General features: G+C 34.5%; 2 protein-coding genes and 1 pseudogene across 2 annotated transcripts; 2 read left to right on the top strand and 1 right to left on the bottom strand.

Annotated features, from left to right (window-relative positions):
* The first annotated feature begins 207 nt into the window (after positions 1-207).
* LOC148192359 (uncharacterized) lies at positions 208-830 on the top strand (annotated as a pseudogene).
* Positions 831-3,078: 2,248 nt separating this feature from the next.
* On the top strand, positions 3,079-4,146 carry LOC124826404 (MLP-like protein 43). Its single transcript, XM_047299231.2, has 2 exons — positions 3,079-3,317; positions 3,612-4,146. Exons 1-2 carry the CDS (start codon positions 3,131-3,133, stop codon positions 3,881-3,883), a joined length of 459 nt encoding a protein of 152 aa, XP_047155187.2. The 5' UTR covers positions 3,079-3,130; the 3' UTR covers positions 3,884-4,146.
* A 5,441-nt stretch (positions 4,147-9,587) lies between these two features.
* LOC124826403 (MLP-like protein 43) lies at positions 9,588-11,165 on the bottom strand. Its single transcript, XM_047299230.2, has 2 exons — positions 10,865-11,165; positions 9,588-10,177 (listed from the first exon to the last, which is right to left on the bottom strand). The coding sequence occupies exons 1-2, from the start codon at positions 11,139-11,141 to the stop codon at positions 9,906-9,908; spliced, it is 549 nt and encodes a 182-aa protein (XP_047155186.2). The 5' UTR covers positions 11,142-11,165; the 3' UTR covers positions 9,588-9,905.
* Between the last annotated feature and the right edge of the window lie 3,450 nt (positions 11,166-14,615).

Below are 14,615 nucleotides of genomic sequence, written 5' to 3'. Positions count from 1 at the left end.
AATTTTGTTAAAAGGATAGGATTTTGCCTCGGTTCAGCCTTATCCGAAGCAGTAGATGTTTTGATATTTTTTATTTTTTATTTTTGGTTAAATTGTTGATAAAAGAAAGCCAAAGATTAGTGTTTGGCCCAAAGACGAGATCGGTGGTCGTCATCTTTTGTCTATTGCATAGCACGGTGGTTGCAGCAACACCCCCCATCATTCACTATGAAGTTGTCCTTGAAGTTCCAAGGTGATGAAAACCACCACGAACACAGCGAACAAATCATGACGGCGAAGGTACCCATGACTATACTGAACAAGCCCTTTCTTTCAGCCGTCACCGCCACCACCGCCACCAACTCCGTTTCCGAGTTTTCCTTCTCACTCTCTTCAAACTTCACATCAGGCCCATCCCTCAAAGTCTCTTACATGCCCACCGCCTCTCAACCCTTCTCCCTCTCTCTCAAGTCGGGCCTCGGCCTCTTGGGCTCACCGACCCACTCCCCTCTCGTGTTCTCCGCTAACTTCTCCCTATCCCCAACCCCGACCCCTTTTTTCTCTCTACAATTCAAACCCAATTCGGCCACTTCTCTCTCCACAAAACCGTTTTCTCTGATACCCCACCACCACCTTCTCCTCTCCCTCCCACACATCAAATTGTGTCCAACGAATCTTCCTCGGGTTGGTAGAATCTGAAATTGGAACCGTTCGATAACAGAGACCAATCACACCCTAACATTTTGGAAAACTCTAAGAACGATGCAAAGCACAGTTTGTCACCTGTCATTAGGGTTATGGCTCGGACGGAGCGACAATGGCGACACCGACGCGAGGAATGCAGCGACTAAACGCGAGCAATGGAAGCGAGAGCGAGGGAGTGAGAAAGTCAAGTGTCGAGGAAGAACGAAATGAACAGTAGGTTACGTTTTTTTGGTTAAGATACATGCATATATGCCTCGGTTCTACACCCCCACCGAGTCATATAGTCCTCAGAAAAAAAAAATATATGAAATGCTTATATGCACCGGTTCTGAATGAACCGAAGCCATAGGCTCTGCGCAGAATTCAAATTTCAGAGACCTGTTAGGGACAAGTGCGCTTTTAGGCTTCGGTTGTTGCCTTAACCGAGGTAATATTCCTTATATGCTTGGGTTGATTTTGAACCGAGGCGTATAAGTTCGCTTAAACTACAAAAATACCACCGCATTTTGATAGGCTTTGGTTTTACCTAAACTGAAGCCTATAGCGCGAGTTAAAAAGCAGTTTTTTTACGTGTATATATCAAATACATTAAATTTAATTGAAATTTTATGTTTTAATTTTAATACAGAATTAACTTAACCGATTTTATATTTATTGATTATATAATCGATATTATTAGTTTGTAATTTAGTAATATTATTGCATATTAACTGTTTCTGTAGTTTTCTACTTCTGATTGAATTCTCGTATTTTAACTATGATTGGTGAATATATGTCAAAAGTTTTCTGATATCAAAAGTTGAGTTTTGAAGACAATGATAATAAATTCTAATTAATACGTAACTTATTAAAAAAATTTGTTATCATTTACCTAATTATAATACGTGATTAAGCCGTTAATTAAAAAGACTTTTAAGTTAATTCATTCTATCTTTAACAGTTCGGTCATTACACTCTTAACCATCCAGTCTAATGTGAGGATTTACAACTGTGTTGTTGATTTAAGGATTTGAGTGATATACTGCACATTAACATTTGAAGTTTTGAAGACATTTTCCCGAATAGAAAGTAAAAATTATTTAAATAATTTGAATTTATATATACGAACAAAACATTTAACTTGAACAGGTTTCAAACCAAAGGAAAAACAACATTTATACTTCTGATGACAGCCAATTGCAACGCTATATCTTCAATTTTGTTATTTTTTTCAAATATTTGAGATTTTATTTCATAATGAATTTTATTGTGCCTGAGAACTATATACACACTGCCTCAAGTGTTGTGTGTAGAATGTGTTTGGTGAGATTCACATGCACATTGTCTAATGATTTTCACGACATAAATCTTATAAAGTTTGAAATGATTCAGTGATTGATGGGTCGGTTTCAGTACTTTTTGTTTCAATCATTTGCTTTTATTTTTGTATGTTACAGGCTTTCATGCTCCTTTTACGGATAAAATGAATTTATCAATCTCCTCGTTTCATTAAAATATTAATAATTTTATACCACCATCCATATTTTTTGTTATTATACCATTTAACAAATTATTCTGTTCCTACATTTTAAGCAACGTTTTTCTATAAAAGTCACAAACCACAATGAAACCAATATAATATTAAATATTACATACCGAGTGATGAAAATATGAAAAATAAAATAAAGTTTATAATCACTTCTCAAATTTTATATTAGATGACATTTATATCTCCTTTAATTTAAAATAGCTATTCTTCTTCTTCTTTTTTACTCTTTTTTATAAAATAATAGTCATTGCTTAATATTTTTAAAATGAATATTCATTTTCTTCATTATTTTAAAAGTATAACTTCTTTATGTTTTTGATAATGTAATGGCACCTCCTATTTTATTTACCAATATAATATATTTAATATTTTAAATTTTAATTTTCATATTTTCAAAAAATTTAATTAATATGGTATTTTTAAATATAAAAAATATGCGTAATTTTGCTAACAATATAAAGAAAAGGAGTATTAATCATTAAAATCATAGTTGAGATAAAAGTGTACTTAAAAATTAGAAAACAAAATAAGATTATTTTACCAAACGCATGGATGCTAATTTTAAAACTAAAGAAAAAGTAAGTACATATAAATAATTTTAGAAAAAATATGTCATTTTTTAACTTAAATAGTTGGACTTATTGCTAATGAAAAATCACATAATAAGATACCAAAATTACAATTTTGGTTACAGATTTAACTGTTGGCATGGAATATATGTATATATATATTACTATGTTTGGAGTTTCAAAGTAAAATCTGATTAGCAATTTACTAGGGTTTCAAAATGGACCCGTAGTTTAATTAGTTTGGAGGAGATGGTAAATTATGATCTATATATAAGAGAGATATGGTGGAAATACTCTTCATCTCCATCTTTGTCTCCTCTTTCTACTCTTTCCTTCTTCATTCATCATCATGACACTTGCTGGTAAAATCAGCTCTGAAATTGGGGTTCATGCAACTGCAGCAAAGTGGTTCAACCTATTTGCAAAGCAACTCCATCATGTTCAAAACCTTACTGATAGAGTCCATGGAACCAAGCTCCAACATGGTGAAGACTGGCACCACACTGAGTCCATCAAGCACTGGACTTATGTCTTAGGTAATTAAACTTCTAATAACTCTGTCAATATGCAACCCTAACGTAGATTTTACTGTTATCCTAAGTTTGAATAAATATAGTTGGCCTCTCTACAGTTCTCCCAGTTTTAGGTCTTGGTTCAGTTCATTACATATTGATTTTGATGTAAGATAATTTAGTGATTACTTCTAAAAACTTTTTAAATGTTGTTTGCAATCATAATAATTACTGACACTTTTAAAAGAAACAGCTAATTTCATGAGAAATTATCTTCTGTATAATTGTGATATTGGTTTTGATTTTGAGAAAAAACAGAGGGTAAGGTGACAACATGTCTCGAGAGTATTGAATCTGTTGATGAAGCAAACAAAACAATCACCTACAAGCTTTTCAGTGGAGGCATTGATCACCAGTTCAAGCTCTTCAAGTTCATATTTCAAGCAATTCACAAGAACAGTGGTGGTGCTATTATCAAATGGACCGTTGAATATGAGAGGGTTAGTGAGGAAGCTGATCCTCCGTATGGCTACGTCGAGTACCTGCACAAATTCACTAGAGACATTGATGCTCATCTTCTCAAGGCATAGCTCCAAAACGATATGCAGAAAACTAAAAATAATAATAATAATAAGAAGAAGAAGAAACAATGGGCTTTGCCCTAGGTTAACTATAATAATATATGTGTGTGGAGTTTGACAAAGGATGGTTATGTTATGTAGATCATTCCTTTGTGTGGAATAAACTTGGATTTGCATGCGGTTGATGTTTTTGATGTCTTGAAGTTTGTTGAATTATTGTATGTTCAAGTGATCAATGTGAGGCATATGGATATTTATGATGTGTGTAAAAATATATATTGTCTTGTAACTTTTTTTTTTTTAAGTTTATTGAATTAATTGATTTTTGTCAAAATCTTCAACAGCACGCACTAATGAAAATTTCAGTGATTTAATGAATGTTTTTCAAAAGAATAATGAATGTAACATAATATACAAACGATCTCAATATAGAAAATAATGGAACTCATCATGTGGGACTTAGGGTTAGGATGGTAATTGTTCTGGACCTCATTCTCGTGGGTTGGGAAAGTGTCAGGGTTCCTGTACTATGAGATAGTGTTGTCTAGAATCTCTCTTTCTTTTTTTATGGCTTTGGTCTCGACCATCCTTTTCAATATAACGTTCTCTTCTCTCGTTGCGTTCATATCTTGTGCATTTCTCTTCTTAAAGTTAGTGAATTTCTACTGTATTTCTGGGTTCTGGGATTACGATTATGTTAACTGAGGAAGGTCATTCTTTTTTTTCTCTAATCAACTTGGTTGTGGACACCATATTTTCCTTTTTTCTCTTGGAACTGAGCATTTCTTCACAGAAAATTACTTGACCCATGTTGGAGCCAATTGTTCTTACATAACTGAAGAGGTACATGCAAAGAGATTTCGACTTCATGTACTTCTTCAATCTTCACTCCATCAACCACTTCTTTCTACCTGTACTCATCCTCCGTAAAATGGATAGGTGTTGTGTTTGCAAAAGATTCTTTGAGCGTTCAAGTCAACTTTCAGTTTCAGCAAAAAGTCAAAATGGTAATTAATGTAAAAAAGTGAAAACAAACATTGATTATGGTTATATTTATAACATAATTTAATACTCGTGCGTCCTTATTAAGGTAAGAATTTACCAGATTTTGCTAAGTTTTTGTGAGCGGTGTGCCATTAGATTTGGTAGGTCAAGATGTACTCTGCTAGCCAACAAGTACTTGGCTAGGTCGCTTGAGAGGTAGTTCATCATTAGTTTCGACAAGCGACAGATGGTACTGGTAGGAGGTATATAGCCCTCGGAAGGCGGCACCTAACTATCAACAAATGACACCAAGTCTTGGTTGAATGCATATAGCCCTCAGTAGGTGACACTTAACCTTCGGCATGGAGTACTTAACCTTTAGCTAGTACCTCTTGGCATGCGAAACGTGATCTCAAGAGGTAGCAATTAACCGTCAATAGGTAGTGTTCGACCCTCAACATGCGGTACATGACCATGAGGAGGCAGTAGTTAACCTTTAGTAGGTTGTATTTGGCCCTTATGGCACATTATCCTCAAAAGACAATAATTAACCTCGATAGATAGTATGCCCTACACTAAATTGTACTAGAAAGAGACCGATGTTAATAAGATACAAGAGTATTGAGTCATATACAATACATAAACATATATCAATAAATTACATAAATTGGTAATCATCATGTATTAAATTACTTTAATTTAAAGATTTAATGGAATTTAGTAATAGGGGTCCTACTTATTTAAGCTTAAAAAAGTTAGTGATTATCATTGTTTTTTTTTTGTTTAAATCCTCGGATGGTCCTCGTATTTGTAAAAAATCTCAAGTGGGTCCCTCGTTGAAAACAGTCTCAATTAGGTCCTAAATTTTGAAAAATTGAGTCAATTACACCCTTCCGTTAAGTGTTGACAGACGGCGTTAAGAGATGTTGAGCTGTAATTTTTTTAGAGGATGTGTCATTGTGTATTAAATTCAAAACATGCCAACTCATCATCTCTTTCTCCTTCCTTGTGCCACCACCCTCATGGTCATCGCCAACCACCACCGAAACCACCATACCACGACCTTCAACCACACTCCATCTATCCCATGCGCCATCGTCAACCATGGCAACCACCGCACCAGAAACATGCACGAAACCCAAATGGAGCAAATCATGCCACCCTTGTCGTCGCACCACAACCAGTCGCCTTAGAGATCACCGAAAACTTGCGAAGAGGCAAACCCAAAAATCGCACAACACCAAGACCCAAATTGCGAAGCTTCTTCGTGCATCTCCCTTTGCGCCACGACCACCCAGAAAATGAAAACTAGATAAAACCTCAAACACACCAACTCAAATCGTGCAAATGCGTTCATCTGTGGTGTCCAACGACTAGTGTCGTGAAGATCTGCGATTTTGAGAGTTGCGTTTTGCATTTTCTTGTTCGAGATCTGGGTTAATTCTTTTGTGTAGGTTGCTCAAAGAAGATGATGGGCTTGACAAAGAAGAGGGTTAATTCTTTTGTGCAGTTTGTAGAGTGTGCTTGGCATTATACTTGGAGGTAGTGTTGGGACTCGTCTTTACCCACTGACCAAGAAGAGGGCAAAACCAGTTATTCCTCTTGGAGCAAACTATAGGCTGATTGATATCCCTCTTAGCAATTGCTTGAATAGCAATGTGTCCAAGATCTATGTTCTCACTCAATTCAATTTTGCGTCCCTGAATCGACACCTTTCTCGTGCTTATGCAAGCAACATGGGAGGCTATAAAAATGAGGGTTTTGTTAAGGTTCTTGTTGCTCAACAGAGTCTTGAGAATCCTAATTTGTTCTAGGTAATAACACTTCCTTAGTGCTTTAACTCTAATTTTTTGCATTTCCTTTTATGACCTTGATTATTCCTTGATTTAATCCTTTATCAAACTTGATGCGATCATTGCAGGGTACTACAGATGTTGTGAGGTAGTATTTATGGGTTTTTGAAGAACACAATGTTTTGGAGCTTTTGGTTCTACACTAGTGCAATCAAGGGAAACGAAAGTTGTTATTTTCGCCCACAGGCAGTGGTTCCTAAATCGAGGCATATACAAGCGAAGGAAAAATGGGTAGGCTTTTTGTCTCAATTCACAACTGAGAAAAAAAGGTGTAGGATTTTACCTCGGTTCATAGGTAACCGGAGCAGTAAGGTTTTTCCTTTTAATTTTTTTTTCGAAGGACTTTTCGCCTCAGCTCCTTCTGAACCGAGACAGTATCTCGGACTCTACTGTCACGGTTGGGACCTGAACCGAGGTAGTAGAGTGTTTTTTATTTATTTTTTTTTATTTTTCGCCAGCCTTTCTATATCTTAGCATTTTTCTTTAAACCCTGAAATATCACATAAATCTCTCTTGACGAAGGCCTTGTAGCTTTAGGTCTCAACCATGATGTCTTCTTAAAGAATGGTTTAGAAAGCTGGTTAATTTCTACAGCAAATAACCATTCCAATAAATCTACAACATATAAGAAATATAGTCACAGCAATCGAATTGAACACTTCACTACAACATAGTTTTGAGTCCTTATCTACATTTTAAGTTTCAATCTGATCCCTTAGATTTAAAAAGTTTCACTTTTGAATATACCAAATTCATCTTTCTCAGTTTTTGATACAAATAAGTTGAAGACATTAGTGTGATCGATTAATACAGTCACCAATTAAACTTTAAGGGATTAAACAGAAATGTCAAACCTTTTAAAATGAACACACTAGATTGTATTTTGGGCACATATCAATGACATTATTCAAAGAAGTAAGCAAGGAAGCACTTTTGGCATCTTCACTCTCGAGAAGCTTGATAACAAGGTGCCCACCAATCTTCAACACTCCTTTACCGTCATCTAAAGAAGAAGAGTCATCATCAATTGGCTCCAGGTGAAATTTGTTGCCAAGAGCCAAATCCAAGGCACGCATCCCAAGCTCAAACGACAAGGATGTGTCTTTGGTAGTGATTCTGAAGACTAAGGGACACATATCAGAGAGTACCACCGAAAACCCTCTTTCCTTGGGAGAAAGGGCTCTGAGTCGATGGTGAGAAAGGGTGGTGACGTCAGCAGAGATGGTTAGAATCCTAGAATCGTAGTGAAGAGGGGGAACCTTGACTTTTTTGGTGTCAACGCCGAGGACGGAGCCTCCACCATGGAAGGGTCCCAAGCTCTGACAAGCCACCTGGAGCCACCATCTGGGAGCGCAATCGAGGTCGAGAACGGTGGCGCCACGATTGATTATGTTGTGTTGCTTCTAAATTTGAAGAAGTTTGAAGGCGGAGAGAGCCACGTATCCTAGTCATTGAGCCTCCTTGTAGAAAAAATATGTAGTTCCCCCTATACCCATCTCCCCAATGCTTCTAAATGATTCAATTAACGTGCTTTGGGTAAGGAATTTTTCAAGGTGTTAGGCATCGGTTGGAATTTTAACCGAGGTCATATGGTTTATATGCCTCGGGTCCCTAGTGAACTGAGGCAGTAGATCAAGATTCAAAAAGTTGTCAGGCCAAAAGTCAATTCTACAGGAATTTTTCAGGGTGTTAGGCATCGGTTGGAATTTTAACCGAGGTCATATGGTGTATATGCCTGGGTTTCCCTTGAACCGAGGCAGAAAAGTTCAACTAAACTACAAAAATGTCACCGGGTTCTGATAGGCTTTGGTTACTCCTAAGTTGAGGCTTATTGTGCCAGTTTAAATCCTGTTTTTTTACTAGTGTTGGCTGGTGATCATTTGTATCGAATGGATTATTAGAAATTTATCCAAGTGCACAGGGAGAGTGATGTTGATATCACTATCACTACCTTGCTAATGGATGAAAAGCTGGCCATTGCATATGGTCTAATGAAGATCGATGAACATTGTCAATCTAATATTGTTTGAACTGACTCAGTTTTAGGTACACCTTCAGGCCACATTAGGTTTAACGGAGAAGCGACGACTGAGGAAGGCGGTAACAGAGGGATAGGGTGTTAGGATTTTGAAATTTCCATAATCTTTTTAATTTTTTCCTTTATTTCACTGCATTCCATTTTATAATTTAATTATGTCCACGTAATAAAATAATGACCTAAACATATTTACTGTGCACTACATCATCATATTTTAACACCGTCTGTCAACCCTTAACAAAAAAGATATAATTGATTTAATTTTTCAAAATTTAAACTCAATTGAGATTGTTTTCGATAAGAAGACCCACTTAATATTCTTCTATAAATACAAAGACCATTGAAGTGATAATAAGATGATTTTGTTCATGTATAAAATTAATACTGATTTTCTGATTTCTTCCAGGTTAGAAGCTACGCTGCTATGAGTCAAACCTAGGGAATGTTTGTGCACAGTTGAAACACAATTCAGCCTGAAAAGAAATATGTACAATTCAACTTTTTGAAAATTGATTTTGGCGGAAAAAGCTTATATTTCTGGTCTTTATTACGGAGTTTCAATTGAGTATTTCTTCATTTATTCATAAATTTATGCATGCTTAATAATTTTATATTACCATTTCCTGCACCACTAACATATTTTTACTGTTTAGGATGAAAATGGAGTAGTAGGATACACACTCACCGACCTCACTCCGTTGTGATCTGGTTTCTATTGGGATAATTTATATTATTTTACATTCCTGATTCTTTCTGAAAATTTCATTAATGCGTTCGCCGTCGAAGATTTTGACACAATCATTTAATTCAATCAGCATTTTATTTTTCATAAAAGAAAAATATAATATAATAATTCAATCAACGTAAAAAGATAAAGAGCATGGACAGAAAATATATTTTTTTACACAAATCATAAACATTCATATTCATCACATTGAACTCTAGAACATACAATAATTCAACAAGCTTCCAGACATGACCCACATGCATATCCAAGTTTATTGCACACAAAGGAAGGTTCTACATAACATAACCATCCTTTGTCAAACTCCACACAGATATATATTATTTTACAGATAAGCACTTAACCTAAGGCTAAGGCCATTCTTATTTTTTTTTTTAATTTTTTTTTAATTTTGTGCATAACATTTTGGAACTATGCCTTGAGAAGATGAGCATCAATGTCTCCAGTGCATTTGTGCAGGTACTCGACATAGCCATAAGGAGGATCAACTTCCTCACTGACCCTCTCATACTCAATGGTCCATTTGATAATAGCGCCGCCACTGTTCTTATCGATTGCTTGAAATATGAACTTGAAGAGCTTGAACTGTTTATCGATGTCTCCATTGAAAAGTTTGTAGGTGATTGTTTTGTTTGCTTCATCAATAGATTCAATACTCTCCTGACATGTTGTAACCTTACCATCTGTTCTTTCTCAAAATCAAAACCAATATCAGAATTATACAAAGATAAACAAATCGACTTACACTAAAAAAAATTAAAAAAATGATCAATTTAAACAATTAAATCGGTTTTTAAAATTAATGATCAATTTTAGCTTGTTATAATTTAGATTCATTTGATATTTTTATTTTTGAGTAATTCTTTAAACTCAAATACTGTTAATTCTATTTTTAAAAGTAACTTTTCTTGTTGCTTTTTAATTTTTTTTGGTTCAATTTTTATCTTGATGTACTGTTTCTTGTCATTAAGAACCTAACCTAACAACTGTTAAAAATCACGTTTCGCTGTTTTTTTGTTTCTCCATGAATGATATTTTTTCTCGGTTGGATTTTGTTGCACTTGATCTATTTATGCCAAATATCATTCAGTCAGTAAATTAACATTTGATTGAAATTATTTATAATATAAGTAATATAAGTAATTCTCATGAAATCAGCTATTTCGTTTAAAAATATAAGTAATTTCTATTATTGCCACTTTTTAAAACATTTAAGAAGTAACAAGTAAATTATCTTACATTAAAATCAATATGTAATGAACTGGACCTAAACCTAAAACTGGAAGAACTGTAGAGGCCAACTATATTATTGAAACTTAGGTTAAAAGAAAAATATACCTTATTGACAGAGTTATAAGAAGTTGAATTACCTATGGTATAAGTCCAGTGTTTGATGGACTCAGTGTGGTGCCAGTCTTGACCACGATGCAGCTTGGATCCATGGACTCTATCAGTAAGGTTTTGAACATGATGGAGTTGCTTTGCAAAGAGGTTAAACCACTTTGCAGCAGTTGCATGAACACCAATTTCAGTGGTGATTTTACCAGCAAGTGTCATGATGATCAAAGAAGCACTAGAAGGAAAAAATGAAGAGACAAAGATGGATGATGAAGAGTATTCCCACCATGTCCCTCTTATATAGAACATAATTCACCTACTCTTCACAACTAATTAAACCATGGGATCCATTTTCATACCTACTAGAAAAGGAAATACCTAATCAAATTTTATACATTAAAAACTCTAAAGATAGTAAGAGATATATATTCCAGTCCCACAAATAAGTGTGTAACCAAAATTGTAACTTTGGTTTCTTTAGTCTGTGATTTTTTTTTTATTAGAAACAAGTCTAATTATTTGAGCTAAAGAATCACTTATTTTTTCTAAAGTTATACTAAAGATATTTACTTTTTCTTTAGTTTCAAAATTACCATCATTGTGTTTTGTAAAATAATCTTAATTTCTTTTCTAATTGCCTTTATCACATTATGTTTCTAATAATGAATATTCATTTTTATATTTTGAATAAAAATAAAAATACCAATATTAATTTAAATTTAAAAACATATGAAAATTAAAATTTTAAAATATAACAAGGTATTAGTTTGGTGAACAAAAAAAAGGAGGTGGCATCACATTATTAAAAACATGAAGATGTATTCTTCTTTAAAAACATGAAGAAAATTAATATAATTAAAAATATAACATATGACTATTATTTTACAAGAAAAAAATATCTATTTTAAAATCAAAGGAGATACAAATGTCATCTAATATAAATTTTGAGAACTGCTTGTAATTTTTATTTTTCTTTTTAATATTTATTACAATCTAGGTTTCTTTAGAAAAATGTTGCTTAAGAAAGAGGGAGAAAAATTTGTGAAATGGTAATCTAATAAGAAACGTGCTATAAAATTATTAATATTTTAATTAAACGAGGAGATGATTAAATTCTTTTTATATAAAAAAGGAGTGTGAAAACATGTAACTTTAAAAATCTGCAAATGATTTATCTTCATAAATAGGAAGTAGTGAAATCGACCGAGCAATAGTTAAATCATTACAAAATATGGTTCGATTTTGAAAAAAACAGAAATGATTATAAAATGTCGTGGAACTCGATAGACAATGTGCATGTAAGCTGACCTAAAACATTGTACACACCACACACTAGGGAGTGTGTATTTAGAACAGTGAATAATGCTTGCATAAATACCAAGTTAACCAGTCATAATATTCTTAAGCATAGTTAATTAAATTCATTTGTGAAATAAAATTAATAAAAACGTAGCCATTTGAAAAAGAATGGGCTAATTATTAACGTTCTCTGTTTTAGGTTGATTGTTTCTTAATGGGAGCAATTGGTTGTTAGGGTTAGTTTTTCTGTAACGAGAAAGAGTTTTTCTAACCGTAATCCCTCTTCTTTCTCTGTGTTTCAGGAATCCTATATATCTAGGGTTCCTTCCCCCTTTTCTCTTCTTGTACAAAAACATACAGAAATATTATTGAATGTTAAAAGTTCTTACCTTTCTCTGCTACTTCTTTTTCTCCTGGGTCTTGTTGTTTCTCTTTCTCTACACCTTGATTCAGCTTCTCCAGGAAATGTGTTTCTGCCATAGAGGTCTCCAGAACCTTTGCTGCTTCCGCATGCGAGTCTCTCTCCACGTTTTATCATATATGCTACTTTAATATGATATCAGAGCAGATATAGTACCTTGTTTGTCTTCTATGGTGTTTCTCTGAATTTGACTGATGCTGTAAGAAGGATTGTCAACCTTCTCTATCATTTGTAATATCTTTTGCATTTGTTCTGAAGTAAAGTTATTTTGAGCAGAATTAGTGCTGATTTGGGCAAAGTTAGAATGTGATTCTGCAGAGGCAGAATTGACAGAATTCCATTCACTCTGTCCTCCTTTTTCTTGACTATTGTTATCCCCTTTTTTGTACCAAGGTGGATTCCATGCTTGGAGTAACACTCATCCACTGTGTGGTTCATCTTATGGCAGTAGGAACATTTTTTCTCATACTTTGAATTCTTTCCTCTTCCTCTTCCTTGACTGCGAGGTCCATTTCCACGTCCATTAGGTTTCCAACTTTGATAATTTCTCCACTGGTTTTGCTTGTCAATAGTGTTGGCAAGGACCTTAATCTCAGTATTCTGGCTGTTGACTCCAGAATCATGCCTTTCTTGTTGTATGATGAGGGAGAAAACACGGTTAATACTAGGAAGAGGTTCCATTAGCAAAATTTGTGTTCTCACAATATTGTAGCATTCATTCAATCCTTTCAAGAAGCAAACAACATGCTCCATTTCTCTGTATTTGTGAAAAATCTTGGACAAATCACAACTGCAAGGAACTTTACATGTGCAGCAAGGTATGGGTCTAAGAGACTCCAATTCTTCCCACAAGATTTTTATATCAGTGAAAAATTGACTAACTGTTCTTTCTCCCTGCTTGATGGAGTGTATCTCTTGAAGCAAATCAAAAATCTTGAAGTAGTCCCCTTTAGAAAACCTTTCTTTAAGTTCTTCCCATAACTCTTTGGCATCCTCCACATATATAACACTCTCTCCAATCTGAGATGAGAAAGTCTTGATAATCCAGGAAAGCACCATCATGTTGCACCTCTCCTAGGAATCAAAAAAAGGGTCATCTCTTTGGGGTCTTTTGATCCCTCCATCAATGAATTTTAACTTGTTCTTGGAGAGTAGAGCTCTTCTCATGTTTCTACTCCAAGAAGCATAATTGGTCTCATTAAGGACCTGAGAAATGAGAGTGAGACCAAGATTCTATCCTGGATGTAGATAGAAAGGGCTGGAAGGATTATTGGTCTGGTCTGTGTATTCCATGATCCAAGAACAACAAAGAGAGTAGGAAATAATCCAAACTATGGGAAACAATGCTCCTACTTCTATAAGATGAAACACACAGTGGATGAGTGTTACTCTAAGCATGGATATCCACCTTGGTACAAAAAGGGGATAACAACAGCCAAGAAAAAGGAGGACAGAGTGTATGGAATTCTGTCAATTCTGCCTCTACAAAATCACATTCTAACTTTGCCTAGATCAGCACTAATTCTGCTCCAAATAACTTTACTTCAGAACAAATGCAAAAGATATTACAAATGATAGAGAAGGTTGACAATCCTTCTCACAGCATCAGTCAAATTCAGAGAAACACCATAGAAGACAAACAAGGTATGTTTTCCTGGATCATGGACACAAGGGCCACTAATCATGTGACCCATGACAAAAACAACTTTGTTACTTTCCATAAGAATAAACCTATATCTGTTAGGCTGCCCAATAATGACATTGTCACAGCCCATTATGTTGGGATAGTTCAATTTTTAAGAGATTTTATTATCTTCAATGTTTTATACATACCTGAATTTTCTTTTAATATTATATTTGTCCAAAGTTTAACCAAGGACATACACTGCACACTAATTTTTTCTTCTAAGTTGTGTCAAATACAGGACAACTCTACATTGAAGATGATTGGATGTGCTAATGTCTACAAGGGCCTCTACTACTTGCAATCCTTCCCTGTCTCTGACCAAGATTTAACTGATAAATTTGTTTTCTCCTATGAACATGTAAACATAAACTTGTGG

Source organism: Vigna umbellata, chromosome 9 (assembly GCF_029865625.1).
Source record: "Vigna umbellata cultivar VRB3 chromosome 9, Vumbellata_1.0, whole genome shotgun sequence".
In the NCBI taxonomy this organism is placed as follows: Eukaryota; Viridiplantae; Streptophyta; class Magnoliopsida; order Fabales; family Fabaceae; genus Vigna; species Vigna umbellata.
The sequence above is the reverse complement of the archived record's forward strand: the minus strand, read 5'-3'. Positions and strand labels throughout refer to the sequence as shown.